The 21896-nt window shown below is 35.7% G+C and overlaps 1 protein-coding gene across 14 annotated transcripts in view; it reads left to right on the top strand.

Moving 5' to 3' along the window:
• Positions 1 to 21896, top strand: part of CLASP2 (cytoplasmic linker associated protein 2) — a 158665-nt gene that overhangs the window by 41674 nt on the left and 95095 nt on the right. For all 14 annotated transcript variants that reach the window (XM_036266077.1, XM_036266076.1, XM_036266073.1 and 11 more), the window contains one exon: positions 9440 to 9586. In XM_036266077.1, coding sequence (XP_036121970.1) covers positions 9440 to 9586 — 147 coding nt within the window. The remainder of the gene's footprint in view (positions 1 to 9439; positions 9587 to 21896) is intronic.

Here is a 21896-nt window from a genome sequence, read left to right as displayed (position 1 = left end):
CTGCAGTTGGGTGATATACCTCTTAAGGCTCTATTCATTTAAAGTAGTTGTCTGTGTTTTTCTCCTCTGTCATTTTTTGTTGAAGAAAAAAAAAAAACATCTGTTAGGTAAAGTTTTCTCACATCCTAGATGTTGTCATTGATTGCATTGCCATGTGATTTTATGTTGTTGTTGTTGTTTTTTAATGTTTTTATATCCCCTGTATTTCCTGAAAATTGAAAATTCTTCTAATGGCTTGATCAGAATCAAGTCTGAATTTTTGTTGTTTTTGTCTCTTGTTTTGTCTTTTTTCTTTTTGATACAAATTTTTGTAGGTGGTATTTTTTTGTCAGAGGCATACACTGTCTGATTGTCTTTGTATTAATATTGAATAGTGGATTCAGGTGTTATCAGCCTCATATAAAGTTCCCTATCTTTCACTGAACAGTTTCAGCAGTCATTGTTGCAAATTATACTTTTTAGAGTATTACATTATCTACTTTGTGGTTTGAAAGGTCAAGAATGGAAGCAAGGAGATGAGTTGGGAAGTTATAATAGGCAGAGATGCTATTGGTTTGGTTTTAGACTAGGAGTGGCAGCAGAAGTAAAGAGTAGTAGGAGTTATGTAACTTGGAGTTATATACAGCAGGAATTGCTGATAGACGATCCATGCAGGGCAGAGGAGAGAACTCGGAATGAGGTTCCCAGGTTGCGTGTGAGCTTGAGCTGACTAGATGATATTATATACTGGCATAGGGAAGACAGGGAGAACAGGTTTGGAGATGTTGTTGGTGTTAAGTTACCTATGTCGTATTAGAGATGCTTTTGAGATATTCATAGAGGAGATTTCTCATAGGCGGTTGAATATATATGAGAGAAGGTTTAGGCATATAGAAGATATTTAAACCTATTGAGGATTGATGAAGCCATTGAGAAAGTGTGTAGTGTGGAGAGGAGAATATTCAGCATTTAATGGTTGAGTAATGGAGTAAGAAACTGAGCAAAAGGGACCTGTGAGGTCAGAGGAATGCCAAGGACAATATCCTGTTAAAAAAGCGTAGTGGCCCTGGCCAGTTTGGCTCAGTGGTTAGAGCATCGGCCTGCGGTCCAGAGAGACCCGGGTTCGGTTCCCATTAAGGGCGCGTACCTCGATTGCAATTTGTCCCCGGCCCTGGTTGGTCGTGCGGGTGGCGGCTATTCGATGTGTCCCTTTCTGTCGATGTTTCTCTCTCTCTGTCTCTCCCTCCCACTCTATTCTGAACAGAAAAGTGGAAAAATGTCCTCAGGTGAGGATTAAAAAAAATATATAAATAAATATCTATCTCTCTCTCTCTCTATATATATATATATAGAGAGAGAGAGAGAGATAAACATATATATATGTGTGTGTATATATATATAACCATGATCATTGTTGGATATGCAAAAGTGTGAAACAGTTCAGAAATCTAAAATCCTATTGCTCATTGTTTTAATTAGAATAAGGAAGGATATAGTTTCAAGTAGAAAGAGGAACTTTGGTATAAGAAACTACTTAATATGAAACAGTCTGTTTTGTGCACGCAAGTCTATTGTGTTGTAGGTTCTTCTTCCTGAACTGGTTGGTTGATTCACTGAGGAAAATTCACAAAAAATGAAACCATTTTTTCTTTTTTTCATGAGACATGGTGGAAAGTCTTGACATGCTCTTTGGTTTGCCATGTTAGATGAAACAGGTTTTCATCTTGTATATGAATTCTGATGCAGAAATTTCATGTTTTTGAATACATGTGCCCTTAAAAGTGAAGTGGAACATTCGAATAGCCATTTTAATATGTATATGGATTTTCTTTGAAGGGAAAAAGGAAAAAAAGGCGGGGGAAAGGACTGGATTATGGTAATAGAAACTTATAATATTTTTCTTTTTCTTTTTTTTAAATCCCCACCCGAGGATATGTTTTTATTGGTTTTAGAAAGAGAAGAAGAGGGGAGAGAAAGAGAAATGTTGATCTGTTGCCTCCCATACATGTCCCGACTGGAGGATTGAACCTACAACCTAGGTAGGTGTCCTGACCGGGAATTAAACCCAAAACCTTTTGGTGTATGGGACCATGCTCCAGCCAACTGAGCCACCGGGCCAGGGCAATTTATAATTTCTTATTTGAAATCACGAGAACCACTTAGAATATGTTAGACATTGGAAAAGTAATATGGTCTTACACCATGTATTATATTGCAACCCCAGCTGGGTTTGGGGCTGTACCTTGTAATCAAGCACATTAATGTTTTTTTGCAGTAAGTGAAATAAAGACAGTAAATAGCCTTATGTCAGTTCACATTATGTTTTGCCATACATGAAGTTCAAATCAGTTCAGATTTTGCTGCCAGATGAATTGAAGACAAAAGACTTTTAGAGCTTTTGGCTTTTAGGCATGCAGATAGGGAATTATGGGCCTGTAGCAGCTCAGTGCTTATTGAGGACATTTTTCTAGTGTAATATGAAGGCAACATAAGGTAAAGCCTTACCCTAGTCAGCCCCCCCCCCCCCCCCGCCTTTCTGCCTGGCCTTCTCCTCTCCCTTCTCTTACTCCCTATCTCCTCCTCCATTTCTTCCTCCTCTGTGTCCATCTCTCCTTCCTCCTCACCTTCTCCTCCATTTCCTCTTGTCCATTTCTTCCTCCATCACCTCTTCCTTTATTTCCATATCCTTCTCCCTGTCACTATTTCTTTTTCCTCTCCATTGTCTCTTTTTCCTCCCTCATCATCTCCTTTTCCTATTTCTATCTCCTCCATTTCCATCTTTTTTTTTCTTTATCAGGTTCTCTCTTTTTTCTGTCCTTTTTCATCTCCATCAAACACATAACCACTAGAGCCTGCTAACATTATTAGTTTGTATTTTCTAGTAGGTTTTTTTTTTTATCCTCACCCGAGGACATTTTTCCATTTTTTATTCAGGTAGAGTGGGAGGGAGAGGAAAGAGGAACAGAGAGAGAGAGAGAAACATCGATGTGAAAGGAACACCTCGAGTGGCTGCCACCCGCACGACCGACCAGGGTTGGGGACAAACTGCAACTGAGGTATGCACCCTTAGCGGGAACCAAACCCGGGTCTCTCAGGACCGCAGGCCGACGCTCTAACTGCTGAGCCAAACCGGCCAGGGCTGTATTTTTCTAGTAGTTTTTTTTTTTTTGTACAGACAGAGTGGGAGGGAGAGAGAGGAAGAGAGAGAGGGAAACATCGATGTGAAAGGGACACATCGAGTGGCTGCCACCCGCACGACCAACCAGGGCCGGGGACAAACTGCAACCGAGGTACATGTTTTCTGTATTTGATTCTATTTATTCAGCAAATATTAAAGCACCTACTACATGAATCCTAGGTGATATTTTTTTTCTGATTTACCTTGTAGTTCATTAATGATCCCTTGAGCTGTGTCTAATCTGTTGTCCCACTAAGTTTAAATTTCAGTTATTTTTATTTGCTTGTTTGTTTGTTTTTTATCCTCACCCGAGGACATTTTTCCATTTTTTGCACAGATAGAGTGGAAGGGAGAGAGAGGAAGAGAGAGAGAGAGAGAAACATCGACGTGAAAGGGACACATCGAGTGGCTGCCACTCGCACGACCAACCAGGGCCGGGGACAAACTGCAACCGAAGTACATGCCCTTAGCGGGAACCGAACCTGGGTCTCTCCGGACCGCAGGCCGACGCTCTAACCACTGAGCCAAACCGGCCAGGGCTGCTTGTTTGTTTTAGAAAACCGATGTCACTTTTTTATAATTTTCTCACCCCTGAAGATATTTTCAATTTGCCTAATAAAAGCTTGCAAGTATAGATATTTTATAGTCTGTGCTTTATAATTCTAGGATTTAAAGTGGGATCTATTCCTATTGTCTCTTTCTTTCTATTTGTTCTTGTTCTTGATGTCTTGTTTCCTGGCATGCTAAGTGATCTTTGGAAAATTATTTTGCAAATAATGTGAGGCCAGAGACTTTTCTTCCAGGAAAATTTTGCATTTGCTTTGGCTGTTGGTTGGGAGTACTACAAGTGTGAGCCTACTGAGTTTAAGGGTTTGACTGCCAGTGCATTTGACCTAAATGATGTACTCCATTTGATTTACTTGTTTATTGCCCTTTTTTGAGAAAAGTTAGAAAAAAAGGAAAGACTATAAAAAGTTAATGTCTTACTTATAGTTCACTTTAACCTTGAGAATACAGTCAATCCTTGAACAACTGTACAGCCCCCACCCCATACCGTTGAAAATGTGCGTATAACCTTTGACTCCCCCAAAACTTAACTACTCTCAATAACCAAGGGAGATTGGTCTAGAACCCCATGGATACCAAAGTCAGATGCTGAAGTCCCCTAAAAAAATGGTGTAGATCAGTGCATGCAATAGCCCACCACATCTGTGGACTCCCAACTGCAGGTCTAAACAGTACAGGTATTTATTGAAAAAACCCCACATATAAATAGACCAGTGCAATTCAAACACACGTTGTTCAAGGGCATCTGTGTACTCATTTGGTATACTAACTTTTTGTGGGAAGACTCTCCTGTTAGAGTTTGCATCTTATATGATTTTTTAATTTATTCCCTTTGCCCCACAGGCCTTCAGAATAGATGTCTAAATATTGCGGGTTTATTCTTATATTTCTTAGTGTTTTGTCAGGTATTTATTGTTTTCAGGAGATATTTTAAAACTGGTTTTAGTTTGTTTGCCTTTTGGAATTTTTTTTCAAATAACCTGTGTTAATGTTTTTCCTGGAGACCAAAAGTCTCCCTACTATGCAGTGTGCCATTCTGAGCATTGTTCCACATGTTGGAGATATGGCAGTTGGCAAAACAGACAACGGTTCTCACCCTAATAGACAGTACATTTCAGTGGGAGAAGAGAAATCATAATCAAAACAAGTTAAAATATATAAATGATAACTGCTAGGGAGAGAAATAAAGGATGTCCGTATAGGGGTAGACTAGTAGTGTCAGAATTTTGGAAGGTTTACAATTTTAGTATCTGGAGAAGAACTCTTGAGAAAGTAATAGGTCAGTAAAGATTTGAAGGAGGGAAAGGGTATTCTAGGTAAAGGGAGCAAGTGTAGAGACCCTGATATGAGCCAGAGCAAGGAGATTGGTGAAGCTGGATTGGAGAGAAAGATGGATAATAAGTAGAAGATGAGATTAGAGAGCCCTACTTGATATCTAAGCTCTCATAGATCTTGGAGTCCTGGTAGACCTTTTATGGAGTCATAGGATTTAGAGCAACAATGAGATGTGACTTCGTTTAACTCAGGACACATTATGCTGAGAATAAACTCTGAGGAAGAAGAGTTATCTGTGACAGCTATCTCAGGATTGTTGTAGGTAATGGGGTTATAGCATAAACAAGAAAAAGTTCTGTTCTTTTCCAAACCATGTTCTAGTTCACTCATAAAAGTATCTTATTTCAGGAAGTGAGAGGTACTAGGAAGAAATATGGCAGATTTGTTCTGATACTTTATAGTTATTAAGAAAATATTTTTAGCCCTGGCCGGTTTGGCTCAGCGGTTGGAGCGTCGGCCTGCGGTACAGAGAGACCCGGGTTCGGTTCCCGCTAAGGGCACGTACCTTGGTTGCAGTTTGTCCCTGGCCCTGGTTGGTCGTGCGGGTGGCAGCCACTCGATGTGTCCCTTCACATCGATGTTTCTCTCTCTCTCTCTCTCTCTCTCTCCCTCTCTCTCCCTCTCGCTCTATCTGAACAAAAAATGGAAAAAAGTTCTCGGGTGAGGATAAAAAAAAAAAAAAAGAAAATATTTTTAATAAAAAGGAGTATTTTTTTTAGTGTATGCCTCAACCCTCCCTAAAAAATAACAGATTTATTTAGTATATAGGTTATATAATAATTATTTTAAAATAATTTAAATAAAGTACCTGATATTTAATACAGATTTTGATATTTTAATACATTAAAAGATAATGACATAAAAAACTGTTTTTAAGCCTAGAATATTTATAACGTAAATAAATTACAAACTATTTTTAAGGGGGGCCTTGTGATGAGGTAATTTTACGAAATTTTTTAGCTTATAATCTAAAAAGATAAAACTTTATTGGAAGTGAGTAAAAATATATTGCCCTCTATGGTTGTAAATTTGCCCCTTTTTTTAGTTCTTTGTTTTTTTTGCTTTATGTAGTTGAAGCTGTGTTACTGATTCATAAAAATTTAGGGTACTGGATTTACCCTTTTATCATTATTAAAAGTCTTTCTTTATCTCTAATATCTCTTTTTATCTCTTCAAGCTGCTTGTTTGAGGTATAGCTTATACCAGCATTCTTTTGGTTGGTGTTTGCCATGGTCTGTCTCTTTCATTTTACTTTTATTTTAATGTGACCTCATGTAAAGTATATTTCATTTAAGCAACCTATTTTAAAAATACTGTTTTGGGCCCTGGCCGGTTTGGCTTAGTGGTTAGAGTGTCGGCCCGTGGACCAAAGAGTTGTGGGTTCGATTATGGTCAAGGGCGCATGTACCTTGGTTGCAATTCGGTCCCCAGCCCTGGTCAGGGTTGAGTGGGAGGCAACCAATTGGTGTGTCTCTCTCACATCTCCCCCCCCCCCACTCCATCTGAAGATAAATGGGAAAATAAGTCAATAACTACCTTTCTTTTTGACTCCTTTCCTGGTTCTCAATTAATCAATTATTTTTTTATTGTTTTAGCTTTTTAAAATTAATTTATCTATACATTTACTCATATTTTAGTGGTTGCTCTAGAGCTGGGATTGGCAAATTATTGCTTGCACACCAAATCCAGATGCCCTCCTGTCTTGTACATACAATTTTATTGAAATACAGCCACACCTATTTACTTACATATTGTGTATGACAGCTTTGGCACTATAGTGGTATAGTTGAGTACTTTCACAGAGACACACACACTCTCTCTATATATATATATATATAGTTTGTGAAGCCTAAAATATTTGTTACATGGCCTTTACAGACTAAGTTTGCCAACTCCTGCTGTAGGGCAGTAGTTTTTAAATTTGATCATGCATCAGAATCACTAGGAGGCCTTGTTAATACAGATTACTAGGCCCCTATCTCCAGAGTTTCTGATTAAGTAGATTTGGGTTAGGGTCCCAGAATTTGCATTTCTAACAGATTGCCAGATGATGCTCAGCTGCTGGTCCTGGACTACATGTTGAATACCACTGCTCTAGTGGTTACAATACACATTTTTGACTTACTACAATCTAAATAAATTACTGTATCTAGGGAAGTTGACTACTTCTGCAATAATGGGGAAAAGCCTTAGAACCTTTTAACTTTGCTTGCTTACCTCTTGGGGAGTACTGTTTTATAATAATCCAAACTGGCAACAACTCAAATGTTCATCAACAGTAGAATGAATATTAATAAATTGTGGAACATTTATATACTAGAAAACTATAATGAAAATGAATCTTCTAAACATTACATTGAGTGAAAAGAAGCCAGGTACCAGAGTACCTATTGTGTGATTCCTTTTATATGAAGTTCACAAATGGGCAAAACAAACTTACGGTGTTAAAAATCAAGGCCAGTTTGCTATGGTAGGAACTGGTGACTTTAGGAGGTTCAGTGAGGGTGGTGCTCACAGGATGCTGATAATGACCTCTTTCTGGAGATTGGTTGCACTGGAATGTCCATTTTGTGAAAATTCATTGAGCTGCATCATTATGATTTGTATACTTTTCTTAGCCTTATTTTGATAAGTTAACAACTAATTTCTCAGTAGTTTGAGAATGTTAAGAGTTAAATTTTTTTTTTTAAATAGTAGAGACATTTACTCTCTTCAATTCTTCTGTTTGTAGGAACAGAACACTGTTTCCATGGGAACTTCTGGCTACTCAGTGTTTCAGTACTCATCTTTCTGTAGATTTGTGTATCTACTCTCTGTCTTAGCTACATTTTTTACATAGTGGTGGCAGAAAATTTATTTGGAATTGTATTAGTGTTTTTAATACAGCAGTCTACATAGAGCACAGGTTTTAAGTGATCCAAACTGACTCCCTTATAGTATTATGCATTTGACTAGAAGATACGTTTTTCCTACAAGTTTTGCTATTTAAGAAAAACACTTGCTGAAATGGAATGTGGCTTTATATTAGGGTGTCTATTTGATTTTCTTGTTTCTAATGAAACCTTTTAACACTTGTTTGTTGCATTTTCTTTAAATATATATTTAAGATTGTAGGGATGGCTATTCCTCCTTGATTTGGATAGTTGCATAGCTAAGGGGGAAGCAGATTGAAAGAGAAAGATTCTGGTGTATTGATCTGAAGCCTGTGATAAAGCTGCCTCTCTCTGCCTCGCCCATCTTGTTTGTCGTGGTTGACTTGTGCAGGGTCCTAGAGAAAACCAACTTCTCTGACGAGTAAAATGCATACATTTTCTTGGTGAGGGTGGATGTAGGGGTGTTTCATTTTATACTAGGAGATGATACTAGTGTGATCATAAATATTCTAAAGGGAGCTTTATAGAATATTTTAGAATCATTTATGAAAACAAATTGTTCGGTTTGGTTTCTATGACCTAAATAAACAGCAAATTGTTAGATTACAGAGTTAATTATGCACATTAAGAAGCACTGTGATATTCCATGTTTTAATGATGCAATAATAAGCACACAAGCAGAATGGATATGCATAAAATCTTATTTTCTAGTTGTATAAATTTTCATGTGAGCCAAATAAGAGAATACAAATTTAGGTTTATGAACCTTAGTATTGAATGCCTTTGAAATTTTGATACAAAATAAAGATTGCAGCTGCATAGATTTTTTAAATACATGGAGAATTTTTACCTTTCATCTGGCAGTAGCTGCCATAAGATGATGTCACCTTGCAGCTGATTGGCTGTTACAGTACCTAGGGCAGGGAAGAGAAAGAAAAATGCCGGCACAAACCTCAGTGGTGGTTCTGTGGTTGTTTCTATCTATTTTTGATAGAATCTTTGATTAGTATCATATATACTGTATGTGGCCATGTGAACCATTGGGGAGCATCCTAGGGTGAGGAAAATTAAGAGCTTTCAGAGGAATGAGGCGACTGATTTGCAAACGGATCTGTGATTGTAAGTTGCAGAATATGGGTATAAGGAATAAGGCAGGGTGTGCTGGAAGATGCACTGTGGGAGGAGCTGGCAGAAAATGCTTATATTAGTAGCAAAAAAAAGGAAAAATGCTTTTTTTATCTTTAGAGTTAATATATTTGGTTTTATGTTTTGACTTTATAGATATAAGTAGTAAATATAATAATATTGCAATCTGATTTTAAATTACACTCGGTTATTTTATATAGTGTTAGCCAATATATAAATGCTTATTCAAAGGAGCTTTATTTTGTATTATATATCTCACAACGTTATGGTTTTATATATAGTTTTATTTGATTTTTGTCTAATGGAAAATGGAGCAAAGCTTAGTTCTCTTAAAGACACATTTTCTTAATGCTTTGTACAGATAAAAGCTTTGATGATGAAGAATCAGTGGATGGAAATAGGCCATCATCAGCTTCTTCAGCCTTCAAGGTTCCTGCACCTAAAACATCCGGAAATCCTGTCAACAGTGCAAGGAAGCCTGGTTCAGCAGGTGGCCCTAAAGTTGGAGGTAATGTAAATCCATTTCAAATCTGATGTGCCCTCGATATGGCCACATATACTTAGAACTTCAGAGTAATATATTTATTCAAGACTGCAGCATGATTGCAGATCCTAGAGTCTTTTGCAACACGCAGAAGAAGGTGCTGTCTTTTCAAAATGTTTAAAATATTGTATATTGCTATTTCTTGTCAGAATATATGTGAATTAGTGTTTTCTTGAACATACTTATTTTTCAGATACCATTATTAAAGGGAGATATTTAAGGTCGTTTTTTGTGGGTTTTGCATTTTTTGTAGAATTTGGCTATTAATTTTTAGATACTATAGTTAAAGAAATACTGATTTATTTGATGTTTTTATGCATTCATCAGGGTAGTGTGTCTTAAATTCTCCAACATTAAAAAAAAAATGGGTGCAGATACTGGGTATTGAATCATTTGCCACAAAAGGAAATGGGTGGTGGTCAAGTAAAATTGCCTCAAAAATGGTTTCTGGATTAGATAATAATAAATAGGAAAAAACATGTTTTATGCAGTTATGCTGCATATGCATAGTACCTTCTTGGATCATATTAGAACTGTTTATAGCATATTGTTTATTTTAATTTTTTTGAATGTGTATTTTTTCATATACAAATAGAAAGCCATGAGTTCTTTTCAGGTGCTAGTTTCTGCCATGTTTTTCTGATGTAATAAATCCTATACAAAAAAGGGTAAATGTTTGATACTAAAAGAACAGTTTCTTTTTCTCCTTTTTTCCTTTTTTTTTGTTAATAAATATGAGTTTAAATTTGGGGAAGAGATTTTTATTTATTTATGATAACTGGTAGGGAAATCATAGTCTTTAGGATTTTTGTGGGTTTTTTTTTCTATCATTTATTTATTTAAAACAAAAAGGAGAACTGTGTATTTTGACCAAGTTCTGTAAGTTGTGTTCTCTTGATATTTCTGTACAACCGTACATTATTTTTCATGTCTCATTATATTCTAAATATAGGAAAACTATCATAAATATTTCATTTTAACATCTTTAATGTGTCATATAACTAGCAAGAAAGCTGGTATGGTATATGTATACATACACATATGTATGAATAAATATATATATATTTACTTATATATTTATATGCATATAAATAAATATATAAATAAAATACTATGAAATAGAAATGTCTTACTGATTTCTCTGAATAATTTGAGTAATTTACACTTTAGTATTTTAATTATTATTATTATTTTTTTTATTGATATTAGAGAGGAAGGAAGTGGGAGAGAGAGATAGAAACATCAATGAGAGAGAACATCAGTTGGCTGCCTCCTGCATGCTCTCCACTGGGGATTGGACCCACAACCTGGGCATGTGCCCTGACTGGGAATTGAACCTGTGACCTCTTGGTGCATGGGTAGATGCTCAACCACTGAGCCACACTGGCCATGCTTAATTATTTTCTTTTTGTTTGCAGTTATAGGAGTGTATTTTCATCCAAATGTTTATTATCATATTCTATTATATATTTTCTTTTTTTTTTTTTTTAATCCTCATCCGAGGACACCTTTCCATTTTTTGTACAGACAGAGTGGGAGGGAGAGAGAGGAAAAGAGAGAGAGGGAAACATCGATGTGAAAGGGACACATCGAGTGGCTGCCACCTGCACGACCAACCAGGGCCGGGGACAAACTGCAACCGAGGTACACGCCCCCAGCGGGAACCCAACCCGGGCCTCTCCGGACTGCAGGTGGACGCTCTAACCGTTGAGCCAAACCGGCCAGGGCTCTATTATATATTTTCTATTACACATTCTTATCTCTGGTAAAAAGTGTATGACATTCTATGGTTTGTTCTTTGTAACAAGATTACCTTTAGTTATCACAAGGGGAATTTTTTTCCCTTGATTTTGAATTATAGATTTCTAATCTATGATATTATCATAATTATTTCATGAAACTGTTTTATTTGACTTAAAACGGACACTATGTGAAATGCATGGTGATAATAATTAATATTGTTGTGAAGCTGAGCCAGTGGTTTGTAATTAGCTCTGTTTTTCATGTTTTACTTTCTTTTCTTAGATCAAAATTCAGATTATAGTTTACCTACTAAAAGTCACTTTATTTCTGGTGTTAATCAAATTGATAAAATCAGATAGTCTTTTTAAAGAAACAGAAACTTTCTTAATGCCACACCACTCCCATCCCCACCTTGCCCTTCAGTTTATAATCCTACCAGATATGAAAATGTTAGGTAACTTTTATGATTGTAGCCATTAATTACTACACTACATTAATCACAGATTATATCATCATCAAGGCAGTGGCCTTTTTGGTAAAAATAAGGAAGAGACTTCATTCCTTCTTCTTCCTCCTGCTGCTTCTTTTGGCAATAGCAGATTCATTATATACTCTATTTGTTTTGTTTGTCCCAGCTCATTTAGGTTCACTACCCATTTTCTATCTATGAAAAGAGCTGTTAGCCAGAGGACACTGATGTTCCCTTAGAAATTAATATTATTCTTGGCTGTCAGTCCTTTGAAAACTTTAGATATTCTGTTCTTGACAGAGGCTCACTGACTTAAATTTAGTTGTAGAAAGTTTTCCTCCAGTTGTAAAGGGGACATTGAAAGTCATATAGCTCATTTCACTATTCAAGAATAGCAATTTCTTTCAAAAATATTCCTGATAGATGATTATTCAACATCTGATTAAAGTAATATGTGCTCATGAATTAAAATTTGGAACAAAAAACACCTGCAATACTACTACAGGTAGAAATGATCAACTGATATATTATGATGTACTTTCTTCCAATTACTTTTATAATTACTTTTCCAATTATCTTTACACGTGTAAATATTTTTTTAGGATGACAGAATTGGCATCACACACATGTACATATTACCCTGAGCATTTTCTCATTGTCTTAAATTATTAATTGAACACTATTCATAGCTAAATCATGTCTAGGTTGCTTTCAGGATTTTCTGCTGTTACAAACTGTGCCATCATTCTTTTATTATCTTTCAGCACATCTCCAATCATTTTCTTGGAATAAATGTCTAATGTTTACTGAATTAAAAGATGCAGGAATTTCTCATGTTCTTTTAGTCTGTTATAGTATCCTCCCGAAAGGTTATAAGCCTATTTCAATTCTGGGTAAATTAATTATTTTTATATTACATTAAAATCTCTCTCCTTGTAACTTAGCTGGGAGGATGAATTATTTGTTGACATCACTTTCAAATACTTGAAGATTTCCCCGTCTCTCTTTATAATTACTCTGTTTAAACTATACATTTTCTGTCTCATAAATTTATATGGAATATAATGGTGATTCGCTCCAGGCAATTAAATTTCTACTTCTAGGTATATAATAAACACATAGGATGGTGGGAGGTGGAGGTATATAATAGTGGAATAAGCCAATCACAGTTCACTGAGTTAAACAGATTTCTTTCAGATAAGATACCAAAATAAAATTAAGTGAGCTTCTTTGGGATCCTGACTGAATCTACTTTTGAAGTTTTAGATTTAATTTATTTCTCCTGGAGGATATATGTTAAGATTAAAGAGACGTATGCTATTTTTAGCAAAGTGTCTTATCCAGTTAATTAAAACCAGTAAGGCCTGTGTTTAATCTTTTGTGTGTATTAGTGTTGCTTCGTTCTTTGGCTCAGTGTTCCAACTTGTTCTCATATTATAAATGTATGTGACCTTTAAGCCAGGGAAAATTTTTAAAAAGGGTTCCATACCAATATACTATTGCTATAAAAGCTCCTGATTCCTTTGTGCTTTACTAATTAGAATAAGGTTAAAGTGAATTCCTTTAAATTGTTCATCTTCTGAATAAGATTTGTAACATCATTATAGGAATTTAGGTAAACACATTCCCTGCTCCCCGCCTTTTTTTCTTCTTCTTCTTCTTTTTTTTTTTCTCTTCTTCTTCTTCTTAATGGCTTGGAATACAATTGCTGAAGGTATCTGATTGTTTAAAATACTTATTTCTCTATAGTATTTTAGGTAATACTTTTTAAAAAAATTATTGAGTGTTCTTACATATATTTTTTTCATTTAAACTCCCAAATCCCTGGGTTTGATACTTTATTATCCTGATTTTACTGATGAGTAAACCGAAGTTAGGAGAAGTTAAGTAACTTGCCCAGGGTCATGCATCTAGTAAGTGGGCAAAGCACAAAAATAACTTTGCTGTTCTGCCACCCACACTAATCTCACTGGGTAAATAAGTATTCTTCTAGAATCTGTAGCTTTGAGATTGTAATTTATAGTAATGATCACTGCCTTTCAATATCCATAAATCTGTCATTTTAAAGCTCAACTATTATGATTACTAGAAAAATAGAATATTTATGAATAAGCAAACCTGTAATTTTTAATTATAAATAGAAATACTTTTTAGTTTTTGCTTGTGAAATTGCCTTTTCTTTTTTTTAATCCTCACCTGAGATATTATTTCATTTATTTTCAGACAGCGTGGAGGGAGGAAGGGAAGGAGAGAGAGAAACATCGACATGAGAGGGACACATTCACTGGTTGCCTCCCACACGACCCCAACCAGGGCCGGGGACGAACCGCAACTGAGGTGCATGTCCCTGGCCGGAATGAACCTATGACACATAGGCCAACACTCTACCGCTGAGCCAAACCAGCCAGGGCTAAAATTGCTTTTTTAAAATTTATCTTCTGAATTATAATCTCCCTGTTCCTGTACCAATTATTTTGGCTGCTGTTCTTTAAAAAAAAAGATTGAATCAGATGATAATGTAATTGTTATTGTTTATATTTAATACCACATTTTGAGGTTAGTGATTTGTCATTGAGGCCTGTATATAATTATTGAGATACATCATTGACCAAATCATCAGTTTTGAAAGTTCTGTTCTCTCTCACTCATTCAAGTGGACAGAATATTCTCTCTCTTATTTCCATCTAATATCAAAGACATTTTTAAATGGTTTTAACTTGAATTCTTAGAATTAAGTAATTACCACCTTTTCAAATTCAGTAGTCTTTAATGCATCTTTAGGATATTTTATATTTGTGTTACTTTATTTATGTCTGCTGGGTTTTAAGAATATCCAAATATCTATTTTCCTCAAATTATGCTGATCATGTCCATTTTTTCTTTTCACACAAAGTTGGTTTGTTATTTTTTTTTTAAACAAGTTATGAGAATTTGGTACCTGTTTAATAAAACAAATCTTGCCCTGACCGGTTTGGCTCAGCAGATAGAGCATCGGCCCATGGACCAAAGAATCATGGGTTTGATTTCAGCCAAGGGCACATACCTCGGTTGTGGTTCGTCCCCAGCTCCAGTTGGGGTTGTGCAGGAGGCAACCAATTGATGTGTCTCCCTCATCAATGTTTCTATCTTTCTCCTTCTCCCTTCCTCTCTCTCTGAAAATCAATTTTAAAAAATGTTTTTTAAATAAATAAAAGAAATCTCATAGAATTTGTTGTTTAATCTTGGAATCCAAAGTTTTAATTGGTAAACCTCAATTTTTGGAACTTATATATAAAACCAGGTAACTTTTCTGCTTGTCTGTTTTTTATTCCTCTCTTCTTCTGCTAATGACAGTGAAAGATAACTAACCCCAGATTTTAACCCTGAAGGGATGGGCTCATAAAGATGATCTGATCCTGATTCAGATGAAGAGACTGGAATTAAATGATATATCCAAGATCAGACAGTTAGTTGTTAGCAGAGATGAAATGAGAAGCCAGTGCTTGGCTTACTGTCAAAAGCTTCTTGGATCATCCCTGTGCTATCCCCTAACAAATACTGCATGTGATACTTCTTATTTTTACTCCATATAGCAAAACAGTAGGGCTTAAATTTGGAGTTTAGGGATTGGCCAGTCACAATTTTGTCTTAAGTTACTGTGAATTCCATGTCATTGGCTGACGATCATAAGATGCCCTTAAAACTTTGATTTTAAGGTAAATATGATTCGAGTTAGCAGCAGATGTTGTTATTAATGTAAATCAATGTTACCTACTTGTCTATGTATAAGAATACATGTTTTGCTGTAGTTATTTTTACTGACCTCTGTTCTATTTCTTGAGCAAAACTTAGTGATAAAGGAATTTCATTGTTCAAGGTTTATTTTTTGAAGCATTCAGAATGTTTGAGATGTTAGAAAATATATGAACAGCCAAACTACTTTGATTGAAATTAATAGGCAAACTGAAGCCCCAATCTCTTCACAGATAAGTTGTTTTTATTTTTATTTTTTTATTTATAGCTGTATAGAGCCTACTGTGTGCAAGGGTTTATGTTAGGCATTGAGGAGACCATATGGAAAGTTCATGGTTTTAAACTTACAATACCTGTCCATGCTTATTATTCCACCAACCAGTGTTAATATTGTTAGTATTTTGGTCCTATACTTCATTTGCCTACACATGTTGACTGAGATTTAGGTGTTAGAAAATTATAGTCTCATACAGGTAGGCAAATTGATTCAAGGTTAGCCTTTGAAAAAAGTGAAATATCATTAATATAGATTGCATATATGAGTAATTTTCCATTAGTTAACACTCATTATACTTGATCTGTATAAAATAGAAGTTTGTAATAACTGTTAATTCCAGGTTTATATTTATCACATGTATTATAATATAGTTGAATTGGTAAGAATGTTATTTCGCCATGGATTAGGTGTCTCAGCTGGTTGGAGCATTGTCCAGTACACCAAAAGTTTGCTGGTTTGATTCCCAGTCAGGGCACATACTTAGGTTTTGGGTTCCATCCCCTGTTGGGGTGCATACAGGAGGCAACCAATTGATGTTTCTCTCTCACATTGATGATTCTTTCTTTCTCTCCCCCTCTCTCTTTCTTTCTCTCCCTTGCTTTCTAAAATCAGTAAAAAGAAACATTATTTTTATGATGGGCATGTGAATTTAAACTAATTTTTTTCATTAACTCGTCATTTTTTTTTTAATCAGTTTGTGTGTTTCTTACTAATGAAAAGAATTGAAATGCATAATTTGTTCTTTTTAAATACAAAAGGCGTGATCACTGTTAACAAGTCAAATAATAGAGATGTTTGATAAAAAAAACTCTTGAATTATATCGTCTCTCTAATCCCATTTCCTTGAGGTAACCAGTGGTAAATTTGATATGTATCCTTTCACATCTTAATCTTGCTTCATTGATGTAAGTATTGAGATTAGATTTTATTTTTCCCTCATTAAACATACTAGTAAACACTTTGCAACTTGCTTTTTTTTTTTACAAAATATCTATCCTTGAGCATTAAGAAGGAGAATTATCGCATCCTTTTATATGTATACAGTATTACACATTATTGATGTACCTTAACTTAATAAACTGTTTCCCTGTCAGTATCATTCAGGTTGTTTGCAACTTTATATGACAAAAACAAAGACTCTGCCCTCCTGGAATTTATATTTTAGTGAGGCTCAGATTTAGTGTTTAAATCCATTAATAGGAATTAGGATTTCCTTGTCTATGACCTACATATTGTTATTATTTGCCCATTTTTTAGTTGAGCTGTTTTGTCTTATCAATTATTTGCAGTTTTTATTTTAACTTTTTTTAAAATTGATTTTTGTTTGTTTTAGAGAGAGGAAAAGAGGGAGAAAAAACATTAATCAGTTGCCTCCTGCACGCCCCCTACTGGGGATCAGCCTGCCACCTGGCAAGAGCCCTGACTGGAATCTAACTGGTGACCTCTTGGTACATGGGATGACAACCAACTGAGCCACACCAGCCAGGGCAAGATATTGACTTGTTGGAAGAGTCTAGGCCAATTGTCTGATTTCAGATTATTTCATATTCTGGATTTTTCTGATTTGTTATGTTATTTAACTTGTTCCTTTAGCCCTTTTATTTTCTGTAAATTTATTCTTAAACTATATACTTAACCTCCTTTTAAGCACTTCTCTTCTATATTCAAATTTCCTTAAATGTCTTAAGAATTTTGTTTATAACAAATGATTCTATGGAGCCAGGGGAAAAATTTTACTCCGTTTCTTAGTTCAAAAATGCCCTCTTCTGTTGGTATAGTGCAGTGCAGCTTCTTGACTAAATGATGCATGGAGGGCTTTCTGTTTCTGATTCTGTGATACCATTTTGTTTCAATAGAGCCTTTATCTTCTCTTTCTTATCTTTATCACCAAGCTTTGGCAGGATACCTCCCCCTTTTAACTACTACTTAGCAATGGTCCCGAGAGGACCTTATATGATGCCTATGTTCTACTGCTACTGAAATCCTCCTCTTATAATTTTCTCAGATTTTTCTCTTTAGTGAAGACTCTGTAGTTGACATTGCTGATCTTGGATGTTTATATTTCCCCAATATAATTTGTAATTCAATTTGTAAATTGAAGTTTGAAGTATTATTTGTTAGTTGTATTACAAGTATATGTTGTGGGTACTTTTATTTGCTCTTCTTTTTGGTCTCTGATTTTTGGAGTATTTATTTGAACATTTAATTTGATTTTGGATGACTACCATTTTCCTATGGGAATCATAATGTCTACTATAAGTTTTAATATTTGGTAAGAAAATCCTTTTTCAAAAAACTTGATAATTCATTCTCTCAGCATTTTGTTGATTTTTAGGACATTATTGAATAGATTCTGCTTTCCCCATTGATCTGAATTACTTCTTTGTCATGTATCAAAGTTTCATGTATTTGTGGTTCTGTTTTTTAAAACATACTTTTATTGATTTTTAGAGAGAGAGGAAGTTGGGGCGGGGAGAGGGAGAGAGAAAAACATCCATGTGGATGTGAAACTTCACTTGCTGCACTCCCCCTACTGGGGATCGAGCCCACAACCTGGGCATGTGCCTGACCTAGGAACTGGCAACCTTTCTGGTCTAGGTCAATGCCCAACCAACTGAACCACAGCCTGTGGGTCTGTTTTTAAACTTTGTATTTGGTTCAAAGTTAGTCTGTGCCTGCACTAAATCTAATTATCATAATTATCTTAGCTTTTTGAATCTCGATACCTGGTAGGACATGTACTCCCTCCCTTTACTTTTACAGGTGTATCTCAACAGTGCTTGGCTCATTGCTCTTCTAAGTTTTAGAATCAGTTTGACAGTACCATAAGAAACCTGCTGGAGGCTTGATTATTATTACATTACTTGAGGAAGACTGAACATTTTTTTTCTTTATTGATTTTAGAGAGAGGAAGGGAGAGGTAGAGAGAGATAGAAACATCGATGAGAGAGAACATCAATTGGCCGCCTCCTGCATGCCCCCCACTGGGGATTTGGCCCACAACCTGGGTATGTGCCCTGACCAGAAATCAAACTGGTGACCTCTTGGTGCGTGGGTCGATGCTCAACCATAGAGCCACAACAGCCAGATGAACATAGTATCAAACTTTATTAAAAGAAATTTTAAAAAGCATAAGTAAATTGTCATGCTCCTTTTCTGGGTAGGCAGACAGTATTATAAAACTCTCAACTCTCTCCAAATTCATCTATAGATTCAATCAATGCATTGTCTTTTTCCTTTTTTAAGGTATAAGTGACATACAATGTTACATTTAGTTCAGTTGTACATCAAAATGAAATGTAAATGTTAGTGTTCATAACTAGAGCTTTATTGGAATACAGCCTTGCTCATTCATTTGCATATTGTCTGTGGCTGCTCTGGCACTACCGTGGCAGAGCTGAGTCATTGCAACAGAAACCGTATGACCCACAAGGCCTAAACTATTTATTGTTTGGCTCTTTACAGAAAATTTTACCAACCTGTTTTAGAGAGGTTAGACATCTGAGTAAAGCTCTTCCATTTTGTTTTTAGCCTGTTAATATCTTTTAGTGATTGTTGTGAAAGAGCTTTAGTTAAGTTGGAAGCGAACATTGCTCATTCCTTCAGCCCCCTATTTGTGCTTCTGCTCTCAAACTTATTTTATCTAAATATATCTCTTCTTGGCATGTATACTAGCTCTCCTTTTCTTGCTTTACTATTTGACACAAAGGCCCATTACTCTTTATATCTCCTGTGGTATCCATTCTCCTTGCTGGTGCTAAAAGTATTTTATAGTACTTTTTACGTGAACTTTAAAGCTGTATCAGAATGGGATGATGATTGTAAGATGAAACAGTTCATTTAACAGATGATTCTCCTATGCAGGGATCCTTTTTTTACTTTTTAGCCAGACAAAACCAAGGTGAGGAAAAATAGGCAAACTGGGATTGTGAGAGGTTTACTTGTAATGTATACAAGAGATAAGCAAGGCTGGAACGGAGCTCAGCATGTCCTGCCTTACACTATTCACATACCCAGTACACTCCCATTAGCAGTAGCTCTGCTTATACAAAGTGATTCTTAAAAAATCAGAGTGAGGTAGATTGGGATCAACTATTCAAACCATGCAAGTCCTTGTTACTGCTCAGGTCCAGGTATAGAGACCTAATTGTCATATCTGAGATAGTCATAAAGCTGCATTTAGTCATACTTGTAGCCTTTCATTTCTGCAGCTTCTGTGGGACTTTTAAAAGTAATTTAATTAGCCCTGGCCGGTTTGGCTCAGCGGTTAGAGCGTCGGCCTGCGGTCCTGAGAGACCCGGGTTCGGTTCCCGCTAAGGGCGCGTACCTCGGTTGCAGTTTGTCCCTGGCCCTGGTCGGTTGTGTGGGTGGCAGCCACTCGATGTGTTCCTTTCACATCGATGTTTCTCTCTCTCTCTCTCTCTGTTCCTCTCTCTCCCTCCCACTCTACCTGAACAAAAAATGGAAAAATGTCCTCGGGTGAGGATAAAAAAAAAAAAACCAAAGTAATTTAATTTTGCCCAGCTGGTATTGCTCAGTGGTCAAGCGTGGACCCACGCACCAAGAGGTCTCTGGTTCGATTCCTGGTCAGGGCACATGCCCAGGTTGTGGGCCAGATCACCAGTAGGGGGCATGCAGGAGGCGGTCAATCGATGTTTCTAGCTCTCTCTTTCTCTCCCTCTAACATCAATAAAGAGAAAAAGAAAAGTAATTTAATTTCTGTTTCCCCCCTTTTCCTCCCTACTAGCTTATTTGGCCCTACTCATAAGACAGAATTTACCTTACTGGATAATAAAGGTATTATAATTAGAGTGAATTTTCAAAGTTAGACTTTCCTATGTGTGTTCCTAGTCAATGAAACATTTTTTTCTGGCCTTATTTGGGATTTATTCAGATGCTCCACATTTCCTTGAAGGTTTTTGACATTGTGCTGTGGCTGGTGGGTTAACAGTTGGTGGAGTTAACATTTTGTCCTAGGCATGATACCTTTTGTAAACTGCTACATCTGTGCAGGTCTCCTCCACCAATTAAAGTACATACTTTCCAGGAATCTATTCTGTGTTTTCAGACATGCCCAGTGGTTGCTCTTGTTACTGTAACAAAGTAATTTGCAAGAAATAGTATATAAATAAACAAAATATATTAAATAATGTGGAAAGTTGGGTTTTTATTGTTGTTGTTGTTTTATGAAAACTGTGTTAAATGTTGAGGAACTACTTGATCAGGACAAGTCCCTAAAGAAATTTCTGTTTAGTGGCCCATGTAAGACAACTGTGAAAAATTGGTCAGAAATTTTAAAAATCTAGGCTTTGCATTTCTATTAGGGGACCCACTATCAAAAACAATAAACCCCTATTAAGATATTTGTAAATGAATATAGTATGTTTTGTTAATAGGACTAGGTATTTTATTTTTTGTTTCTTTTCTTTAATTATTTTCAGTTAATCGGTTACTTGGAATGATCATAGGGATATAGTTGAGAGTTTTATTGTTTTCATGGATTTTTTTCAATATCTAGGGAATAACTATAATTTATTTACTCTATAGTTGAATTTCCTATAGCAAGCACACATTCATTTCTCTTAGTTTATTAAATTGTCATTGCTTTTAATTTGCAGTTTTTATTGCCTTGCAACTTTGTTATGCTGTTCTGTGGTCTACTCATACAATGATCTTTAAAGGTGTTTTATTTTTTTAAGATGAGGAGGTTCTTACATATTTTTGGAAATCCTTAGTATTATTTTTATTAGGATGATTTTAACTTATTAAATCCAACTTTGAAGTATTAATATTTTCTTTGGTAGACGACAAACTTAATAGGGGAAATACTTTTAACTTTTTAATTGGAGAGATATTTTTAGTTGTCATCTGGAGGTATACATCTTGTGTAGCTGAAATCTATTGCATGTGTTGAATTCTTACTATGAAGGAAGAAATATATAGAGTTAGAAACTGAGTATCACCTGTGTCAGCCAGGGTTCATTCAGGAGACAGAAACCACAACATACATTTTTATGGAGATAATTTAATATAAAGAATTGTTAAATGGTTAT

The sequence above is a fragment of the Molossus molossus genome, unplaced genomic scaffold, assembly GCF_014108415.1.
Source record: "Molossus molossus isolate mMolMol1 unplaced genomic scaffold, mMolMol1.p scaffold_m16_p_18, whole genome shotgun sequence".
Taxonomy (NCBI): Eukaryota; Metazoa; Chordata; class Mammalia; order Chiroptera; family Molossidae; genus Molossus; species Molossus molossus.
The sequence above is the reverse complement of the archived record's forward strand: the minus strand, read 5'-3'. Positions and strand labels throughout refer to the sequence as shown.